General features: G+C 48.0%; 1 protein-coding gene across 3 annotated transcripts in view; it reads left to right on the plus strand.

Annotated features, from left to right (window-relative positions):
* Positions 1-15220, plus strand: part of Bend3 (BEN domain containing 3) — a 36672-nt gene extending 21452 nt beyond the window's left edge. For all 3 annotated transcript variants that reach the window (XM_031347251.1, XM_031347250.1, XM_031347252.1), the window contains one exon: positions 9601-15220. In XM_031347251.1, the coding sequence (XP_031203111.1) occupies positions 9601-11844 (2244 nt within the window). In that variant the 3' untranslated portion in view covers positions 11845-15220. The remainder of the gene's footprint in view (positions 1-9600) is intronic.
* The last annotated feature ends 6771 nt before the right edge of the window (positions 15221-21991 follow it).

The raw sequence follows: 21991 nt of genomic DNA on the forward strand, positions 1-21991 counted from the left end.
GAGATCTCTGCCCTGGCTTCCCCTGGAGATCTCTGCCCTGGCTTCCCCTGGAGATCTCTGCCCTGGCTATCCTCTTTGTGGCTGTAATCTCAGTGCTTGTTCTCCAGTTTCACGGGTGGCTGCTGGTCCATGTTCTCTCCCTGTCTGGATCCTAGGAAAATTGTTTGGTTTTAAGTTTGTGTAAGCTGTTTACTTGTTAAAGTGAGATAGGACTTCCAAGCTCTTTGCATGGAGATCCAGATTTCCAAAAACACGCTGTTCTTCTTTATAACCAAAATAATAAATAGGCTATTGTGTAGCTGTATTTCATTTTGTTTACCCATTCATGAACTGATGGGCATTTGGGCTGGCCCCACTTTGTTACTGTCAGGAGCGATACTTAATTAAGACATTGTACTTAATTAAGACATTGTTTAAAAATGTGTGTGTGTGTGTGTGTGATGTGTGCATGTCTGTGTTGGAAGTGAATAGGGCCTCTGTGTTGGAAGTTAGTGGAAACCTGGTGATGTGTCTGTCCTCACCTTCCACCTTGAGACAAGCTCTCTTCCTTGTTCACTGCTGTATACAACAGGCTAGCTGACCGAGGGCTGTCTGTACTTCCATCTTGCCTTAGGAACAATGGTCTCCTACTATGCTTAGCGTTTGCTGGGTTCTGGGGATCTCACCTCAGCTCTTCCCAGTGTTTTACCCACTGAGCTGTCTCCCAACCCTCAACGAGACATTTTTTAAAAAAATCTGTAATGCTCATGAAAAAAATTTATTTTTTTTCCTCACCTTTAAGCATCTTTTGTTTTTGGATTTTTTTTGGGGGGGGGGGTTGGTTTGGTTTGGTTTTTCAAGACAGGGTTTCTCTGTGTAGCCCTGGCTGTCCTAGAACTCACTCTGCAGACCAGGCTGACCTTGAACTCAGAATTCCACCAGCCTCTTGAGTGCCGGAATAAAAGGTGTGCGCCATCATGCCTCACTGCCTTTAAGCATTTCTGTAATGGAATACTTAGAAATATCCGACCATTTACTCTAAATCCAATCCTTGCTTCATCCCCTGTGATCTGGGGAAAGCATCATGTATAGGTATTTGTTCTCATTATAGTGACAATGACTTCTTCAATGCCACTCATGTGTGGAAGCAGTAAAACCCACAGATTGGTTAGTGGAACTGCCTATGTGAACAGTTAACCATTTGTTCCCTTGCTGCCCCAGAGCACATCAGACGGGTGTGCCTAAGACAACAATATTTGTGTAGGGGGATGACCACACAGCCTGAGCAGCAGTATTTAGAGGCAGCCATTGCCCCTTTTTTTGTTTGTTTTGTTTTTCAAGACCGGGTTTCTCTGTGTAGCCCTGGCTGTCCTGGAACTCACTCTGTAGACCAGGCTGGCCTCGAACTCAGAAATTCGCGTGCCCCTGCCTCCCAAGTGCTGGGTGGGATTAAAGGTGAGGGCCATGCTGCCCAACCGCCATTGCCTTTTTCACTTTCATTTGTTGTCTGTGCTGGGGCTTCAGCTGAAAGCCTCATACACATTACCATTTGCTTTTTCTTCTTTTTGGTGCTGATGTTCAAAACCAGGGCCTCATGATGCTAGGCCAGAGTTCTACTACTGAGCTGTCCTGGGCTCTCCTCTGATGTAGCCCAAGCTGTCTTCAGATTCCTTGTGTAGCTGAGGATAATCTTGAACTCCTGATCTTCCTGCTTCCACTTCCCAGTGCTGAGATTACAGGTGTGTCCTACCACATTTGATGTGTGTGGTGCTGGGGATTGAACCCACAGCCTTGTGCTTGCTGGTAAGCACTATGGACTGAGATATATACCCATCCTAGTCTTACATCTTTTAGATGACAGTTTACTGTTGTTTTTCCTAATGATTAGTGTTATCTGTAGAGAGACCACCTGCTTTCTACATAGACCTCATTTCCTGTGTGAGTGTTTCTTCAAGAGGCCATTTCTTTGGAGACTCAGTTAGGTTATTAGTATGTTTTGCTGGGGCAGAGAGGTAAAAGGATGTTTTGCCGAAGCAGACACAGGTGAAAGGATGTTTTGTTATAGGAAACACCAGAAAGGACGAGTGATGTTTAGAAGCTCAACCATTGGTTGGCTTTGCTCCGTCTTGCTAGTCTTCACCGCATGTATTGGTTTGTCTTACATTGTGTTGCCGAGCTTCGCTTGTACTGACTTCACAGACAGAAACTCACTCAAGAACTTCTTGTGGCTGGACAGTGGTGGCACTCGCCTTTAATCCCAGGAGGCAGAGGCAGGCAGATTTCTGAGTTCGAGACCAGCCTGATCTACAGAGTGAGTTCCAGGACAGCCAGGGCTACACAGAGAAACCCTGTCTCGAAAAACAAAGAACTTCTTGTGAGGGTCCTGTGGCTTCTTGCCGCTTCTACATACTTGGGCTGATTGGCAAACTTTGCAGCCCTTGCTGATTCGTGTGTGGTGTTTGCCAGGGAACTGGACTGAGAGCAACAAAGATTGGAATCACCCCAAAGAACTATTTCTACATAGGTCCACCTCCCCCATTGCCCAATGACCTTTCTTTCCCACCACCTTTGGTGCGTGGTGGGCTAGACGGGAGGTTGACATTTTATTAAAGTAGGTGTGAAGAATATATGCCTACAGGAGAGTGTTTAGAAATATAAGTAATACCAGTGCTTGGGGTGAAAGGCCAGCATGCCCAATCTCTCCCTGATTTTAGTCAAGAATGACCTTGAACTTTTCTCGTGCCCACGCCTACCAAGGGTTGAGATCCCAGGTGTGTATCACTGCTGCACCCAGCTTCTCTCACTGCTTGTCTGTATGTCTCTTAAGTCAGGTTCTTGTTCTGTAGCTCAGGCTAGCCTAGAATTTCTGCATCAGACTCCTAAGTGCTTAACTGTGTACCTCTGTGGCTGGCTGGTATTTACTCTTTTGAAAGTTTGTGGAAATTTATGTGTCAGTAAATCAGTATTAGAGCCCTCGTGACTGAAGAACAACTATTGAATTTTTTTTGAGTGTGAGCTAAGTTTGTGAAATAATACCAGTATAGGTCAGATAGGGTTGACGTTTTAGCTGAGTTCCTGAGCCTTCTGGGTATGATAGTGAGACCAGGCAGGGAGCATAAGGTCTCTTAGCACTTTGACCATCTCAGGGTGGGGAGTGGAGGCTGCAGACCCTCATCAGAAAGAGTGGAAGCGGGCACGCTAACAGTTACCGAGTCTGATAGAGAGAGCTAAGATGTATCACACGTCTAATGTGTACACAGCTCTGGGCTCAGTTTTCATATCACAAAAATTAACAAGCCTGGTGAATTGTCCAGGGCTTATAATTCCTTCCCTCAGAAAGCAGGGGACAGAGTTTGGACTGTGTAATGCAGCCTTGTTTCAAAGGGAAGGTGCTTGCAACTGAGCCTGGTGACCAGAGTTTAATCTTTGGTGCTCACATGGTGGGAGAGAGCTATCGCCCACATGTGTCTCTGGCTTCCACATACACAGTGACCAGTATACATGGGACATGCACAGAATGAGCAAAACCGTTTTTAAAGGAAAGCTGGAGAAATTAAAGCTTTTGCAGGTGCCAGAATTGTTTATATAGAACATCAAAGAGAAGCATCAAAAAAGCTACTGGGGAGAGACGGCTCAGTCCCCAGCGATTTCCCAGCACCTTCTTCTGACCTGAGAAAACCAGGCAAACATGCAGTACACGTTCATTCATGCAGACCAAATACTCTTACACATAAAATAAAAAGTAATTATTTGAAAATAAATAAAAATAATTATTATTATTATTTTTTTTTTTTTTGAGACAGGGTTTCTCTGTGTAGCCCTGGCTGTTCTGGAACTCACTCACTCTGTAGTCTAAACTGGCCTCGGACTCAGAGATCCTCCTGCCCCAGGCTCTTGAGTGCTGGGATTAAAGGTGTGCACCACCACACCCAGCTAAATAAAACTTTTTGTTTAGGGTTTTTTGTTTGTTTGTTTTGAAACAGGATATTTTTGTGTAGCCCTGGCTGTCATGGAACTTAATCTGTGGACAAGGCTAGCCTCAAACTAAGAGCTAAGAGAGACCCGCCTGCCTCTGCCTCCTGAGTGCTGCAATTAAAGGCGTGCACCACCACTGCCCTGTTCCAATAAATCTTAAAAACAAACAAAAACCAACCTTTGTTCATCTTCCCCGAGCCCTCAGCCCTAACTCCTCAGCCTATGGCTGTCTTCACATGCCCTCTACAGTTAGTTATCAGAGGGAAACTAGCAGGGACTGCCATAGGAAGCTGTCTGATGCCTTCTCGGACACTGCACATCTCGGTGCCACCCTCGGTCAGCACAGGAGGCCATCGACTGCTGCCTCCTGCTCTGTGGAAGTCTCCCTGAAACATAGCTGTGTTGACGTGTGTGTGGCTGTTTATTTAGCCTCCATGTATGTGTGTTTATCACATGCATGCCTGGTGCCCATGGAGGTCAGAAGCCGGTGTCAAATCCTCTGGAACTCAAGTTATAAAGCTGTCCTATGCTTGCTGGGACTTGAACCCAGGACCTCTAGAAGAACAGCCAGTGTTCTTAACCACCCAACCATCACTCTAGCCCCCCACCCCCACCCCCACGCCTTTGTTTTATGGCTGGCAGTTTTGGAAAAGTCTGACAAGGACTGTGGAAAGAACTGGCTCTGCCCTCCCTGGAATGGGCATGGTGGCACAGCTAGAGTTTTTGGTAATTGGTAATCATATTTGTTCTTAATTTCTTTCATTTGTTGATTGATTGATTGTGTGTGTGTGTGTGTGTGTGTGTGTATACCAAGGCATGTGGGTCTGGGCACTTGTGCCCACAGTCATGCTGCTTTTTGGCCTTCCACTTGACTGACTCCCTGGACACTGTTTAAGCTCATCAGTCACTGAACTAAAGTCAGTGACTGCTCTAAGATCTGGAGTTTGATGATGATGACCGGTACTTACCACGCTGGTGGCCGCATCCCTGGTATCTCTCCAAGATGTCCGCTGCCTGTCACTTGCATGGCAGCATTGGCCCCTCACTTAGTCCAATTCTCCAGCTGAGGTCTTCAGGCTAGATACTGGCATCAGCTGGGGTTGTGCCACAGAGCTCCCATATGGCTGGAAGATGCACCTTGGAGAATTAGGAACTGTCAGCCGGATACTGTGTGCCAAGTAGCAGAGATTTAAAGATTTCTTGATATTCCTAGACAGCTGAGCAGAGATTTTTATCATCAGCAGTAAACACAGCCAGCGCGTCATTGCCTTGGCAGCGTTAGTGGGATTAATTGAGCACTGAGTTGACGGGACCCCAGTGTAGGAGGCTAAGAACCTTCCCTCTGGTGCTTGTGTTTGTGTTGAATTGTGTGTTCAGGGTTTCTGTGAGTGAAAAACATTGCCCTCTACTGGGACTCTTAGCTTTTTATTAAGCAGTTTAGTAAGAAATGTTTCCACTGATAATAGAGTTTCTATCATGCTTGGTAAGAATGAGAATATTTTTGTTAAAAAGGCTAAGACTGGGTTTGAGAACCGTGGAGGGGATCTCCAGGTGGGTATTCTCACGTCCCGTGTAGGAGTGTAGGAGAATCCGGTAAGCTCCTCTGACCTTAACCACAGACCTGTCTCGTCTGTGGCAGTGGACGTGCTTGCCAGGAAGCAAACACTGCTTTTCAAAAGTAACCTACAGGCCGGGTGGTGCGCACCTTAATCCCCGCACTAGGGAGGCAGAGACAAGCTGGAGCTCCAGAAAGCCAGGGATATACAAAGAAACCTGTCTCAGAAAACAAAACCAAGCCAAACAAGTTACTCTGTAGCATTTACAGTTAGTTATTGTGTCTACAAACTCAAAATCTTCCCTGTTGGCAAAACCTCATAGTAATCCCATGATCTGTGAAGGTTACTATTTTAACGTTTTTTTGGGTTCCCCCCACCCCCAGACAGGGTTTCTCTGTATAGCCCCGGCTGTCCTGGAACTCACTCTGTAGACCAAGCTGGCCTCAAACTCAGAAATCCGCCTGCCTCTGCCTCCCAAGTGCTGGGATTAAAGGTGTGTGCCACCACCGCCTGGCCATCTTTATTATTTTTAATTTTGTGTGTGTGTATATGTGTGTGTGCCTGCGTGGTACATATGTGGGTACATATGCATATGGTGTCTGAGGAGGCCAGAGGTGTCTGATCCCCTTGGAGCTGGAGTGGCTGTGAGCTGCTTGAGATTGGTGCTGGGAACTCAATGCCTGGTCCTCTGCAGATGTGCTCTCAAGTGCTGAGCTTTAACTTCAGGCTCACCCCTGACCACCAAAATTATGTTGATGCAGTAGAACTTACGATGTAAAATTGCTAAAAATCTAATTTAATCTACAGAAGTTGACATAAGAGTTTGCTAGGGCAGGGTTTCCACCAGTGACCTACAGTTTCAAACCCTTCAAAGCAAGGCTGCGCAGGTGCACACAGCACTTCTCGAATGTGTATCTGTGCAGTGCTCTCTCTTCTTCCCCTTTTAAGGTATTTACTTCCTCTTCTATTCTTTTTTTTTTTTTTCTTATCTTGAGTACAACGCACTGGAGCAGTTTTATCATATACTAACCCCAAAACGTTTCTGATTCTGCTTGTGCCTTCAACCCTTTCTTGCTGATTTTCTGTTCCTGAACAAAGAAAGCGTGCATGATCCTGCCTTGACACGCTGAGCCCACAGGGACCCACCATAGGCCTTGCTCCTGTGTTTCTTTGCTTTTGACAATCTCATAAAGACTTCAGGTGTCTCCTCACAAACCCCTTGCAGTCTGCGTGAGCACATGCCACAGTAGGATTTTGGTGCTTTCCCAACCTTCTTGGTATTGAGGTCCTCTTGGTATTGAGGTCCTCTTGCTAGGCCCCCGAGACAGCCAGGTTGTGTTAGGAGCTGTATTTCTGTGAGTTTGAGGCCAGCCTGGTCTACAGAGATCATTCTGGAACAGCCAAGTCCACACACACACAGAGTCTTTTACTTTGCTCAGTTGTGGGGTAGATCAGAAACAGCATGCTCCATCTTTCAGTCACCTGAAAGTCTCAGTGACCTGTGTGTTCCTGATCCTGTTGCTTAGCAGATGGAAATGGAAGGAGAAGGAGACCCCATCTTTGAAAACAAAACAAAAGACCACCACCAAGATAAATAAGGAAAAAACAAATCCTGGGTTGGGGGTGAGGTTTAGCTCACAGTAGAGCATATGTAAACAGCTCTGGGTTCAGTCCCTGGAAAAAAATGAATCTTCCAGGTCTCTGTCCTGTGAGTTGAATGGTTCTGCTTTATCTTAAAGAGCATTCAGGAAGGCCCTTGCTCATCAATATGTGGTAGGTGCTGCTTTTCTTACCTCCACCTGGGTAAACCTTACTTCTTGAGTAAGTATCCTCTTTTTTTTTTTTTTTTTGACTTTTTGGCTTTTTGGCTTTTCGAGACAGGGTTTCTCTGTGTAGCCCTGGCTGTCCTGGAACTCACTCTGTAGACCAGGCTGGCCTTGAACTCAGAAATCCACTTGCCTCTGCCTCCCAAGTGCTGGGATCAAAGGCCTGCGCCACCACTGCCCGGCTTGAGTATCCTCTTAACCTGTATTTGCTTAGGCTACAAGGAACTCATGTTCAGTTTTGTGCTGGAATTGGTTATCTGGACTTACAAATGACTCTGATCTGACTGACCGAGGTGAACTGAGGTCAGACACTGTCTTCTAGGCCCTGAGGACCCTCCAGGACCCAGGAGTGTAATGCAGAACCACAGCTCCCAGTCTGTTTTAGCAGAACACATATGGTATGGACATTACAGTTTCAGTCCCGCCGGGCTTAGCTGTGCTTTGCCAGGTGTGGAGGGAGCCTCCCTGGGTGCACCTCAGGGCTGCTTTCTCCTCTGCTACCTGCTGCTACCTGCCAATCAGTACTTCTGGTAATAGTAGGTGAAGTACATAACGTGAGGGCGTGGCTTGTGCAGGTGTCAGCCTCCACCACGTCTGTGGGTCTCTTCTTTTCCCTGTCCCTACCACCCCAGGCGCCACTGCTTTCTGACTACACTCATATATTTTACAGATTCTTTATATAGGTGACATTGAAAGAAGCTGGCTTCTTTCATTCAACAGCTATTTTGAGGTTTACCAGGTCTTTCTTCCTTGTGTCATATAGCCTAGATGGCCTTGAACTTCCAATCTTGCTGCTTCTACCTCCCAGGGATTGGGACTTCGAACATGTGCCACCATGCCCACCTTTTAAATCAATCTGTTCTTTGGTTTGGTGGTTGTTTGTTTAGTGGGGGTCAGGGCTAGGGATCAAACCCTGGGTCTCTTGCATATTGCACCCCTCTGCAGCCCCTCTTTTTTCTTTTTGACAGCCATATCCAAGGATTTATGTATTACTATCCAGCTAATGTCTATGCTCAGGTGTAGATCATTCAAAATTCTGAGGGTTTTTTGTTTTGTTGTTTTACGGTTGGCCTAAAACTCACGTCTCAGCCTCCTGAATTCCTGGGATATTAGTTAAGAGCCACCAAGGCTGATTCGTTTTCAGTTAATTTTGTATTGAGCTTGTTAAGGTTTGGGCTAAAATTACTTATTCAATCCTTATTACATACGGATATCCATTGTTTAGAATTCTTTGACTGAAAAAAAAAAAAGATGTTAAGAAGCCAGAGAAGCCAGGCAGTGGTGGCACACGCCTTAATCCAAGTACTTGGGAGGCAGAGGCTGGCAGATTTCTGAGTTTGAGACCAGCCTAGACTATAGGGTGACTTCCAGGATAGCCAGGACTATACAGAGAAAGCCTGTCTTGAAAAAAAAAAATTCTTTGACTGAAAACTCGCCTTTTGCCCCCAAATTTCCCCCGACTCTTTATCACAAGTCACTCGTCTTTCTGCATATAGAGAGACTTCTCTTAAGACACCTAGTTTGAGACAGGTGGTAGCCACTGAGGAATGCAGTGAGGTCCAGAATAGTGATGGAGCACAGACTGAGCACAGCCTCAGAAGGGCAGCTTAAGAGCCCTTGTGTGAGCATGCAGTGAGGAGAGCAATGGCATGCCACTCTCGGCTGGAGGAGGAGGGAGTCCTGCCTCCCTGTTGTCATAGTACTTAGTCAAAGGAGGCTGGAAAGTAGTCCCCAGCCAGCACTCCCATAGAAGCTCAGGACCAGTGTTCATCCATGGCATTGAGTGAGCGCTGGCACGGAGGGATGCTGTGACAGTGGTGGCACTGAGATGGACCCAGGGAGCTTTTAGGCCAGCCTTTGTCTGATGGGAATCAAGGGTAAGTCCTGGCAGCCACCACAGCCAGGAGCCACTGTTCCCGTCTGAGAGCAGGAAGGTGTGGGCCAGGATGGGGCCTTCTTACGGCTGGGCAACTGTGGGGTCTCTTCAAGCTCATTTGGTCTCTCACCTGTTGTAGAAGGTTCTTGCCCAGCCTTACCAGCCTGGCAAGAGCCTTCCTAGGTCTAGCCTGAGCCCTTTCTCAAGGAGTAGGAAGGTGGAACAGGTTGGCCCTCAGATGCTACTGTTTTGTTTGTAGCATGTTCCTGTCTGGCAGAGTGTTTTGGACCGGGAAGCATTGACCTTGGGTGTTCTGTGCCGTCCGAGCCCAGTGTAGTGCGGCAGATCAGAACACACACCTAACTGCACAATGGTCTCTGTTTCTTAGGCACTCCTGGCCGGCATGCGCTCCCGTGAGAACAGTTCACCCTGCCAGGGGAATGGAGAGCCTGCCAGCAGGGGCAGGAGTGGAAGCTGTGCGTGGCCCGCAGAAGAGGAGCCTTCCACTGAGGCCACTACCCCTTCCTACAAGAAGCCCCTGTATGGAATCTCCCACAAGATCATGGAGAAGAAGAACCCGCCCGCGGGGGACCTGCTCAGCCCCTACGAGCTCTTTGAGAAGGCAAACTCCAGTAACAGCCCTTCTCCTCTGCGCCTGCTCAACGAGTCCCAGAAGCGGGAAAGTGGTGTCGGGGTTGCCACCGATGGGGACCCCAATATCTACTTCCTGATCCAGAAGATGTTCTATATGCTCAACACACTCACGTCAAACATGTCCCAGCTCCACAGCAAGATGGACCTGCTCTCTCTCGAGGTGAGCCGTGTCAAGAAGCAGGTGAGCCCTTCCGAGCTGGTGGCCAGGTTCCAGCCTCCCCCTGAGTACCAGCTCACTGCTTCAGAGCTGAAGCAGATCGCTGAGCAGAGCCTGTCCTGCGGCGACCTGGCCTGCCGCCTCCTTTTGCAGCTCTTCCCCGAGCTCTTCAGCGACCTGGATTTCTCCCGTGGCTGCAGTGCCTGTGGCTTTGCCACCAAGCGGAAGTTAGAGTCGCTGCACCTCCAGCTCATCCGCAACTATGTGGAGGTCTTCTACCCGTCTGTGAAGGACACGGCTGTCTGGCAGGCCGAGTGCTTGCCACAGCTGAACGACTTCTTTAGTCGCTTCTGGGCCCAGAGAGAAATGGAAGACAGACAGCCAAGCGGCCAGGTCACTAACTTCTTTGAAGCAGACCAAGTGGATACCGGCCACTTTCTGGACAACAAGGACCAAGAGGAAGCTCTGTCTCTGGACCGCAGCAGCACCATCGCCTCAGACCATGTGTTGGACACTCAAGACCTCACCGAGTTCCTAGATGAAGCCTCGTCTCCAGGGGAGTTCGCTGTGTTCCTGCTGCACCGGCTCTTCCCGGAGCTGTTCGACCACCGGAAGCTGGGTGAGCAGTACAGCTGCTACGGTGATGGGGGCAAGCAGGAGCTGGATCCTCAGAGGCTGCAGATCATCCGCAACTACACAGAGATCTACTTCCCTGATATGCAGGAGGAGGAAGCTTGGCTGCAGCAGTGTGCACAGCGCATCAATGATGAGCTGGAGGGCCTGGGGCTGGAGGGAGGCAGCGAGGGGGAGGCACCGCGAGACGACTGCTATGACTCCTCTAGCCTGCCAGACGACATCTCGGTGGTCAAGGTGGAGGACAGCTTTGAAGGCGAGCGGCCTGGCCGGCGTTCCAAGAAGATCTGGCTGGTGCCCATTGACTTTGACAAGCTGGAGATCCCACAGCCTGACTTCGAGATGCCAGGTTCAGACTGCCTTCTGAGCAAGGAGCAGCTGCGCAGCATCTATGAGAGCAGCCTGTCCATTGGCAACTTTGCCTCCCGCCTGCTGGTACACCTGTTCCCGGAGCTCTTCACCCACGAGAACCTGCGCAAGCAGTACAACTGCAGCGGCTCCCTGGGCAAGAAGCAGCTGGATCCTGCCCGCATCAGGCTGATCCGCCACTATGTGCAGCTCCTCTACCCGAGAGCCAAGAACGACCGCGTGTGGACCCTGGAGTTTGTGGGCAAGCTGGATGAGCGCTGTCGGCGCAGGGACACGGAGCAGCGCCGCTCCTACCAGCAGCAACGCAAGGTCCACATGCCTGGCCCCGAGTGCCGGGACCTAGCAAGTTATGCAATCAACCCCGAGAGGTTCCGTGAGGAGTTTGAGGGGCCCCCTCTGCCTCCTGAAAGGAGCAGCAAAGACTTTTGCAAAATACCCTTGGACGAGCTGGTGGTCCCCTCACCTGACTTTCCAGTGCCTACCCTCTACCTGCTGTCAGACAAGGAGGTCCGTGAGATCGTGCAGCAGAGCCTGTCAGTGGGCAACTTCGCCGCTCGGCTCCTGGTCAGGCTCTTCCCTGAACTCTTCACGGCCGAGAACCTTCGACTGCAGTACAACCACTCCGGGGCCTGTAACAAGAAGCAGCTGGACCCCACGAGGCTGAGGCTCATCCGCCATTATGTGGAAGCTGTCTACCCCGTGGAGAAGATGGAAGAGGTGTGGCACTATGAATGTATACCTAGCATTGATGAGCGTTGTCGCCGTCCCAACAGGAAAAAGTGTGACATCCTCAAGAAAGCCAAGAAAGTGGAGAAATGACAGGGTTGGGGCTACCCAGGGACTTGGGTCACCACAGGCTGAGCAATGGGTGCCCTTGGGACTGAGCGTTGCTCCGCGAACGGTATCCACAGACAGGCACCTTATGCCAGTGGGGAGTGGTTTCCTACATTTGCACACGTAAACACCTACCCAGCCACAAGAAAGAAGCCTTGAACTTGGTCTTTTGTATTCATGACTTTGTTCTGTGTTCCCTGGTGGCACAGCCGGAGTTTGGGGGGTAGCCAAGCTGTGAAATCAGAGAATTGGTAGGGTAGGGTCCCTTCACAGGACTGGGGTGCCCTCCCTAACCCTTACAATTCAAAATTCAAACTTAGACTAGATTTGGTAGCCCGCACCTCTAGGCAGAGGCCACTGGAGTTTGAGGCCATTCTAGTTAGTCTGCATAATGAATTCTAGCCCAGCCAGGGCTGAGCGATGAGACCCTGTCTCAAAAAACAACAAAATGCAAACCCAGCAACTTGTTGCTCTCCCCAAGTTTTACATCTATTTTTATCATTTTTTTTTTTTAATTAAAATGAAATTTTGAAAGAATCATTAGGCTCTTTGGGAGCCATTTTATTTAGAAAAAAATCTTAAAATATTTGAGATGAGATGCTGTAAGATTACTTCAGTTGCTAGGATTTTTAAAGATGATTTTAGATTTATGCTTTTTTTTTTTTTTTTTTAAGAAATGCCATATTCAGGCATTATGGGTAACTGTGGTTTCAGGTGGCATAGTGACTAGTTTTACTAATCCTGTGTTTGACATCTGATTTTTTTTTGAAGAGTCCAGAGGCCCCTTAGATTCAGCAGATGGGATGGATTATAAGTAGTGTGTAGCCCCTTTGTTACTCTATGTGAGTTTCCCTTCTGCTGTGGCCCAGCCTGTCTGCCACTGCCGCGTGGTGCTCACTGTGTAGATGAGAACACTGGAAGATGACCTGAATGTAGATAGAGCGGAGGCGTGGGTCTCTACAGCCTTCGTGGGAGCTGTGCCCTCCCGCAGCCCTGTACCCTCTCCACACAGAGGTGTTGCTCTAGAGGGTCACATTGCAACACAATGTGCAGGGCCATTTTTGTGTGATTCACGGGTGAGCTCTTGGCTTCACCGAGAACTGTTTACTTCCCATGTGTTTGTGCAGAGTCCGTCTCCCCAGACCTCAGTGTTGTTAGCTTCTCCTGTGAGCAGCATGGGCTTGAACCTCCAAAGCCCCGGCGGCCTAGGGCTCTTTTGCAGGGGTTGGAAGGACCCACGCCATCTTTAATGGAGTGCCCATACCCCTTCCCAGACCCACCACACCTTTCCCTCAAACCTTGCAGGGAGTTCTGCCGTCCTACCCTGGCCCAGCCCTAGCGTGGGGGTATACTCTCTTCCCTCCTGCACTGGGGCCACGTGCCTAAGAAGGAGAGGAAACAGTGTTTCCCAAACTCAGTGCATCTCAGCCTTGACTAGAAGATAGAGTTGCCCAGGGTAGCCATAAAACCCTTGAGGGACATTACAGATGTGATAACTTTAATGGCTTAATAGTTTGCTGCATTAGTATGCAGAAATGATAGGAGTAATCTATGAATTTTCTCATAAAGATAAGAACTTTAGTTCTAGTAGACCACATGATATAATTTTGCATGTACCCAATGGGCATTTAAAAGATAACAATTTTCAATGCTATAAGGCTTCTATCCACTGTCATTTTCAGATTATTTATGCTATAACAGTAAACCTAAATTATTGACATTGAGAAGTGCACAGAAACTTTGTGGCGCTCTGTTGCATACCTACCCCTGCACACACATCTCCTTATAAGAAGTGAGGTGAGGGGGCTCCACAAAGAACAAGGCAACCTTCTTGTGCCCAGGAAGAAGGTGATGGGGTAGCCAGAAGACCCTCCTTCCCCCTCACTTGGCCTCTCTCTAATGCCTTAGTCACACACACACACACACACACACACACACACACACACACGCTACCCCAAAGATGGCTGTGGCACTCTCTCTCACGGCTTCCACTAGTTTGAGAGAATTGCATGGGACTTGTTCTGGTCTTGAAGGATGTAATTGAGGATTCCAAGCCATGTGAAAATTGTCCTGCTTTCTAAAAAGTGGAGTGTGGCCCTGCAACATCAGAAGCACAATCGGTCACTGAGTTTTTACAAGTCCTGTCTACTCGCATCAGAGAAATGGCAGGCTCTAGGAACTGAGCGGGACGTTTGTAACCCAGAGCGGTCTGGAAACCTGTATTTTGGTTTCCTTAATACTTTCACTATGTAGGGCTTCTCTCCTCTCACCCTTACCCCGAGTCCCATCTTCCCTCTCAGTGAAAAGACCTGGACACCCCGGGAGCTGTTTCCTGCCCACTGGACTGTATGGTGTCCTCACTTACCCATCCATACAGGGAGCTCCAGTGGGCATTTTTTTTTTCGTGAAGCAATATAAATATGAAATACTTATTTTTTCAGAATTTAATGGTTTTCATGAAATCTGTTGTCGACTGCTGTCCCTGTCCCCATCTAAATTCTTTGTTTGTGTTTTGGATTATTTTTGCCTTGTATCCAGAGGACTAAGGATTAGCCCTGCCATCTTGGTGTTCACTAAAATAGTATGTCACAGTAGGTGGTAGTGATCTTGGTTTTCTCTGTTAGTAAGCTGTTAAAGAATGTCTGAAGATACTCTTGAATGTACAGTGTTCGAATCCTGCTTTAGTTCATGTGGCTGTGTCTGTCTGATGGCAAACGTTTGTCAGGGAATCAATGTCTAGTGTTGTTAGTGCTCGCTGCTCTCCCCCTTCAGTGTTGAACCCCCAGACCTTCCTTCCCTTTAAGTCAGGGGGTGAGGGGCTCATATTAGCAGCAATCATCAACCGACCAATGGGATCTACTTAGTGGCAACTGGATTTGGCCTGATCACACCACAGTGTGGCCATTTGGGTTCTTGTAGAGATTGCCTCGGTTTCTACCATCCCCCCCAGCAATTGCTTCCTTGCCTGATCCAGAGGGACCTGGAGACCCCTGGTTGGAGGTCACTGGATCATTCTGAAGTGGGGGAGGGGGATGAGGGCCCAGGGGTTGTCACTGCTGTGGGCAGTCCTTGCCTCTTGTAGATCCAGCCTTAATGTCTGACATCCCAGGAAGCGCAGACCCTGCACAAAGTGGATATCAGAGTGATACTGTGAGGAGTAAGTAACAAGAATAGTTTTACCAAAGAGAATGAGATACCACATCATGTCTGCCTGTTACACTGATCTGAGTGCACCCTTAGGAAACTGAATGTACCACAGACCCAGGACAGCTTTGAAACTTGTATGCTCTCTAGCAACTTTGTGTGAATTTTTATACAAGCACTGTTTTATTAATTATATAAAATATAAAAATAGAAAAACTGTGGTCTCTTTAATGCTTCATTTCTTGGGTCACTTAGGATGTGTCTGAATTTGTCTGTCCAACTGTCTGTGTGTACCTTCTTCCCAGTCCCAGGGGAGAATGTGTGTGTTGGGGACTTCAGTGCCTGGATGTAGGGTACAGCCCGCAAGGTTTTGGCCACAGACAAGTGGCAGAACTCACCAAATAAGTCCTCCAGTGCTACTTGTATACAGACCACACGATGAGGCCATTTTCCATGTTCTTCCTGGCCTGGTACCAGCCCTACCTGTACCAGCAGGACGTCACTTCCCTCTGACCTCAATTTTTCCACCCTGTGTCACATGGGATGCAATTTCTCAAAGCTAGCCTGGTGTATTAGTCAGGGTTTCTATTCCTGCACAAACATCATGGCCATGAAGCAAGTTGGGGAGGAAAAGGTTTATTCAGCTTACTTCCACATTGCTGTTGATCACCAGAGGAAGTCAGGACTGGAACTCAAGCAGGTCAGGAAGCAGGAGCTGATGCAGAGGCCATGGAGGGATGTTTCCTACTGGCTTGTTTCCCCTGGCTTGCTCAGCCTGCTCTCTTATAGAACCCAAGACCTCCAGCCCAGGGATGGCACCACCCACAAGGGGCCCTACCCCCTCGATCACTAATTGAGAAAATGCCCCACAGCTGGATCTCATGGAGGCATTTCCCCAACTGAAGCTCCCTTCTCTGTGATAACTCCAGCCCGTGTCAAGTTGACACACAAAACCAGCCAGTACAGCTGGTAACAAAAAGGTGTTTTCCCTCATGCTGGTTAAAAATCAGCAACCTTTTAAAAGTTAGCGTGTATCAAGCTGGAGAGACGGCTTCACTGTTGAAGCTACTGAAGAGATGGCTCCATGGTTAAGCGCACTGGCTGCTCTTCTAGAGGACACAGGTTCAATATCCAACACCCATATGGCAACTCAAAACCATCTGTAATTCCAGTTTCAGGCGATCCAGGGTCCTCTCTGACCTCCTTGACTGCCACATACACATGTGGGGCATAAACATACATGCAGGCAAAACACCCATACATATTAAAATATAAGGCATGTCTTGGGGGAAAAAGTCAGCTGAATTAAGTATATTCTCCTACCGCGTGCATTTTTCTGCTTGGTAACAGGCTGTCTGGGTTTCCATTGCTGTGAAATGACACCATGACCATGAACTTAAGGACAACATTGGGCTGGCTTGCAGGTTCAGTCCATTATCACCAAGGCAGGAGCGTGGCAGCATCCAGGCAGGCACAGTGTTGGAGGAGCTGAGAGGTCTACATCTTCATCCATAGGAAGCCAGGAGCAGCAGACTTGTAGGTGGCTAGGAGGAGGGTCTCAAAGCCCACCCCCACAGCCACACACTTCCTCCAACAAGGCCACACCTCCTAATAGTGCCATTCCCTGGGCCAAGCATATTCATATTCAAACCACCATACAGCCTTAGTTTAGAAAGGTTGCAGGTGGGAAGAGGCAAGTGCCATATAATTTAGCATCAGGATGCTTGGTTTTGTTTTGTTTTTGTATTTGTATTTTTGAGACAGATTGAGTGGCCTGGAGTGGCACTAGATCAGTCTGGCTTCAAACTCAGATCCTCCTGACCAGGTTATTAGGATTAAGATGTGTGCCACTGGGGCTGCAGAGCTAGCTTAGCCATTAAGAGCACTGGCTGCTCTTCCAGAGGATCCAGGCTCATAGCACCTAACATGGAAGCTCACAACTCCAACTCCAGTTCCAGAAGACCCATCCAATACCCTCTTCTGACCTCTATGGACACACGTGATGGACGGATGGACATATATGATGGACAGATGGATGGATGAGTAGATATTTTGTTTTTTATTTATTATATGTAAGTATAGTGTAGCTGTCTTTAGACACACATCAGATTTCATTATGGATGGTTGTGAGCCACCATGTGGTTGCTGGGATTTGAACTCAGGACCTTTGGAAGAGCAGTGCTCTTAACCACTGAGCCATCTCACCAGTCCCAGGGTAGATTGTTTGTTTGTTTGTTTGTTTTAAGACGCACACCACCACTTTGCTGGTTTTATTGAGACAAGGTCTTACAGACAGCAGAAGGTGTAAGCTTGAACTGAACCTCCTTCCCCTCCATAAAATAGGATAAGAGGATCCGGTTTTATAGTCAGGGGAAGGCTGAAGAGAGCGGAAGCCAGGGAAGACTGAACACACTGAGCAAGGGGCTTGGTTTGGTGGCTCTGTCTGTTGTCCATGCATTTGGGAAGCAAAGGCCAGAGTACTGCTGAGAGGCTAAGGCCTCAGAAGACAAGGGGACGGCTGTAGTAAGAGGCCTTGCTGCCTCTCAGGGTGTTCATCCACTCAGCAGATGTCTTTGGAGGGCCAGAGCTACTGGAACTGCCCCATTGCTCTGACTAGCCCTGCCCTCTGAGTTACTAGTTAAGCAGCCCATTGCAGGCTGGCGGGGAAGGTCCTGAGTTAGCAGCAGAGAACCTGACAGGTCTTGCCTGAAGCTGATTTGCAAGATGTTCATGGATATGACCAGACTGGACTGTGGCTGCTCTCTGGGCAGAAGGCTGCCAGGCCCGTTGCGGGTATTAATGAAGCTGGGCCCTGGCCTGAGGCACCACTGCAGGACTTCAGGCTTTCCTGACCCTCCTCACAGGCCAGAATGATGTTGGTCAGCATGCTAAGACCTGACAGAAGTCTGCCTGTGCTGTTTCTGCTGCAAGGCCGAAGGAGTTTCCATCCTCGGTTTTGACAAGCTGAAATCTTAGTGCAGAGCGTTGCTAAGCTCCGGAAGAGTCGATGCGTTCCAGTATGCATAAGGCCTGCGGCATTTCAGCCTTTGAGTTCTCTGCCGCAGAATCAAGAACTAAGAGGTTTTCTCTGGGAGAGGTTTTCTGTGTAGCCCTGGCTATCCTGGAATTTCCTCCGTAGACAAGGCTGGCCTTTCATTCAGAGATCTGCCTGCCTTTGCCTCCTGAGTGCTGAGATTAATGGTGTGTGCCACCACTGACCCGCGCTGCCCCCCAAAATGTATATAGGTTGTATATTGCTTAATAGTGACTTTGATTTCAGAAACAAGTATTGCCTCTCTTTAGGAACCCCTAAAGAACAAGTGTTCATTTTAGAAAAAATCTTGTTTGCCCTGGCTGCAATCTTTCACTTGTCTGTCTTGGGGAGATTGTCTTGTCAGTAATCCCAATACTTGAGAGGCTGAGGCCAGGGATCATGAGTTAAAAAGTTAAAAGGGCAGAGGCGTGCGGGGAGCTAGAGATTATCCTGGCAACAAATGAGAAAGCTGGCTAATGACGTGTGTGTGTGTGTGTGTGTGTGTGTGTGTGTGTGTGTGTGTGTGTATTAAGGTAATGGGTCTTCGAACACCGTGGAGTAGTACTCACTCAGAGGAAGGCAGCCAGCAGCGCTATTCTAATGGAGAAAGCAAGAGAGTTACCTGTGGTAAGGGAAAGTGGGAATAGTCTGGGATGGTGGCCCTCTGAAAGGAAGCTGGAGAAATGTGGGAAGATGCACTTTGGAGCAACAGTGTGAAGCAATGGGTTAGAGGGAGTGCAAGACACAGCAAGGGAAAGAGAATGCAAGGAGATGTATATAATAAAGCCTCTATAAAATTATTTAAGCGACGGGCGGTGGTGGTGCATGCCTTTAATCCCAGCACTTGGGAGGCAGAAGCAGGCGGATTTCTGAGTTCGAGGCCAGCCTGGGCTACAGAGTGAGTTCCAGGAAAGCCAGGGCGATCCAGAAAAACCCTGTTTCGAAAAACCCAAAAACAAACAAACAAACAAAAAAACAACAAAATTACTTTAAGCAAAACAGTGAAATGCATTCCACAAAAATGCATACAGGCAAAATGATACCATTAAACACGAGTGAAATGATTGGCCTAGTAGGAGAGGACGACGAGGAAATGTGTACCAAAGTTGGGGGGGGAGGGGAGTGGGGGGAGGACCTCAGGAGGACAGAGAGGGGGACAATGGGCCAAGGTGCTTCGTAAGGAAAACCTCTCATGGGCATTGGTAAATGTTTAACAGCTGTTGCTATGAGGGGGAGTAACGAACCCTGAACTGCAGCCTTTGCTAATTTCCAAAGGCTACTCTGATTGGAGCTAGCGAGCTCGCTGTGGGACTGACTGGAAAGCAGTTCGAAAGCTGTTCTCATCCTGGGAACACGATGTTCCAGTCGCTGCTCCCTGGAGCTCCTGCAGTTGGGAATTCTCCGGCTGTAAAGCAGACAGACCTCCACAGAGCCAGGTAAGGCAGACTTCCTTTTCCTCGCTCAGTACACTTTGTGAGCCCTTTTGGTAGGTTCGTGAACGTCCACTGAACTGAAATGTTTTTTTTTAAGTTTCTTGAAAGATAAGTATCCAAGCATGGTGATGCACATCTTTAATCCCAGTGTTGGGAGTCAGAGGCAAATGAGTCTTTGTGAGTTCAAGGCCAGCTTGGTCTACATACAAACTCCAGTCCATTTAGAGCTTAGGTCTTTATAGTGAAATTCCATTTCACAAAAACAAACACTCGTGGGAGCTAGAGAGATGGGGCTCAGCAGGTTAGAGCAGTGGCTGTTTTTGCAGACCTGGGTTCAAATTCCCAGCACTCATGACAGCTCATAACTATCTATAACTCAGAGGATCCTACATCCTTACAAGACACACAGGCAAAAACACCAATGCAGCTGGACGGTGGTGGCGCACGCCTTTAATCCCAGCGCTTGGGAGGCAGAGGCAGGCAGATTTCTGAGTTCGAGGCCAGCCTGGTCTACAGAGTGAGTTCCAGGACAGTCAGAGAAACCCTGTCTCGAAAAAACAAAAAACAACAATAACAAAAACAACAACAAACAAACAAAACCCACCAATGCACATTACATAAAGATACATAATTGAATAGAATAAAAATAATTAAACAAATGAATGAACAATTGCCTCCCTATCTGTGTAAAGCATAGATGGCAAGAATTTCAGTTGCCATCTTGTTTTCTAGAGACCTCCTTAAGGATTGTCATTATTGGTTTAAAAGAAAGGAAGGGAGTTAGAACAGGTCGCCCTTTGGTACCAGAAATGCTGTCCTGGGAGAGCGGAGGTGGACTTACCTTAACTATTTAGGTTGCTGTTGTTTCTTTTGCCATGTCATCCTTGATAGCCCCAGACTCTTTTTTTTTTTAAATTTATTTATTATCTATTTATTATAAGTACACTATATCTGTCTTCAGACACACCAGAAGAGGGCGTCAGATATCATTAAGGATGGTTGTGAGCCACCATGTGGTTGCTGGGATTTGAACTCAGGACCTTTGGAAGAGCAATCGGTGCTCTTACCCGCTGAGCCATCTCACCAGCCCCAGGCCCAGACTCTTGATCCTCCAGCTTCTACCAATCAAGTCCTGGGGGTTACAGGCACACACCAACAGCTGCACCCAGACTATATTTAAAATATTTTTCTCTTTGTCATCCGCTATGGGCATATAGGCCAAGATTTGCCAATCTCCTCACTTCTGCTGACATGGTGCTCTTTTGACAGTCCTTTGCTGTAGAGTTGGTCTGCTTGGGGCTTATGGGATGTTTAGCATCTGCTTGGACGTTATGAGGTGTTTAGCATCATCTTCAGGCTCTCCTTTCTTGGGGTCCCTAGCCTCCTGACTACCATGATAACAAAAATGCCAGGTATTGCAGATGCCTCCAGGGAGGGTGGGCACAGGGCCCCCATTGAGAACCACTGTGTTTGTAAGATGTCCAGAGATTGCCTTTGAACCAGGCATTACGTTGCTCACATTTTGACTGGGGATGCCCTGCCAGGACCACATTAAAAGGCAGCTGTTGTTCACCCTCAGTCATGAGTGAGTTGCAACACTGCCATGAATCATCACAAGTGGCTCTGAAGTTTCTGCTAGTTTTTGTAAATACTTTCCCATCCCTTGCACTGTGGGTAACTTGGGAGATCAGTCTTTTGCCATATGCTATGATCAGACTAGCATCATCTGTGATCAGATGTCTTGTTTTGATTTTTTTTTTTTAAAAAAAGTTATTTTTAATTATGTGTCTTTGTGTGTATGGGGAGTTTGGGTACCCACAGAGACATTGGATCCCCTGGAGTTGGAGTTACAGGCAATTTTGAACTACCTGATTAGGCTGCTCTTAACCACGGAGCCAATTTCTCTGGCCCTTAGATTAATTTTTGTTTTATTTCAAGACAGAGTCTCAGTAGCTGTCCTGGTACTCTCTCTGTAGACTAGGCTGGCCTCCAACTCACATAGATCCACCTGCCTCTGTCTCCTGAGTGCTGGGATTAAGGGTGCGTGCCACTAGGCCCAGCCCTCAGTTTGACTTTTAAAAACTATAGTTGGGCCGGGCGGTGGTGGCGCACGCCTTTAATCCCAGCACTTGGGAGGCAGAGGCAGGTAGATTTCTGAGTTCGAGGCCAGCCTGGTCTACAGAGTGAGTTCCAGAACAGCCGGGGCTACACAGAGAAACCCTGTATTGAAACAAACAAACAAATAAATAAAAATATAAATTAGATAATTGGTGTTGTACCTTTGAAGTGTGTGGTGTCCAGAGGACAAATTTGGGGAGCTGGTTCTCTCCTTCTACCACGTGAGTCTTGGGTTGAATTCATGCAGGTCACCAGACTTATGTCACTGGCTGGCAAATGTCTTTCCCCATTGAGGCATTTCCGGCTCTCGAGAATTAAAGTTTTCAAATAAAGATAAATTTTCCCTGGTCTACAGAGTGAGCTCCAGGACAGCCAGGGCTATACAGAAAAACCCTGTCTTGAA

This window comes from Mastomys coucha, unplaced genomic scaffold, assembly GCF_008632895.1.
Source record: "Mastomys coucha isolate ucsf_1 unplaced genomic scaffold, UCSF_Mcou_1 pScaffold3, whole genome shotgun sequence".
In the NCBI taxonomy this organism is placed as follows: domain Eukaryota; kingdom Metazoa; phylum Chordata; class Mammalia; order Rodentia; family Muridae; genus Mastomys; species Mastomys coucha.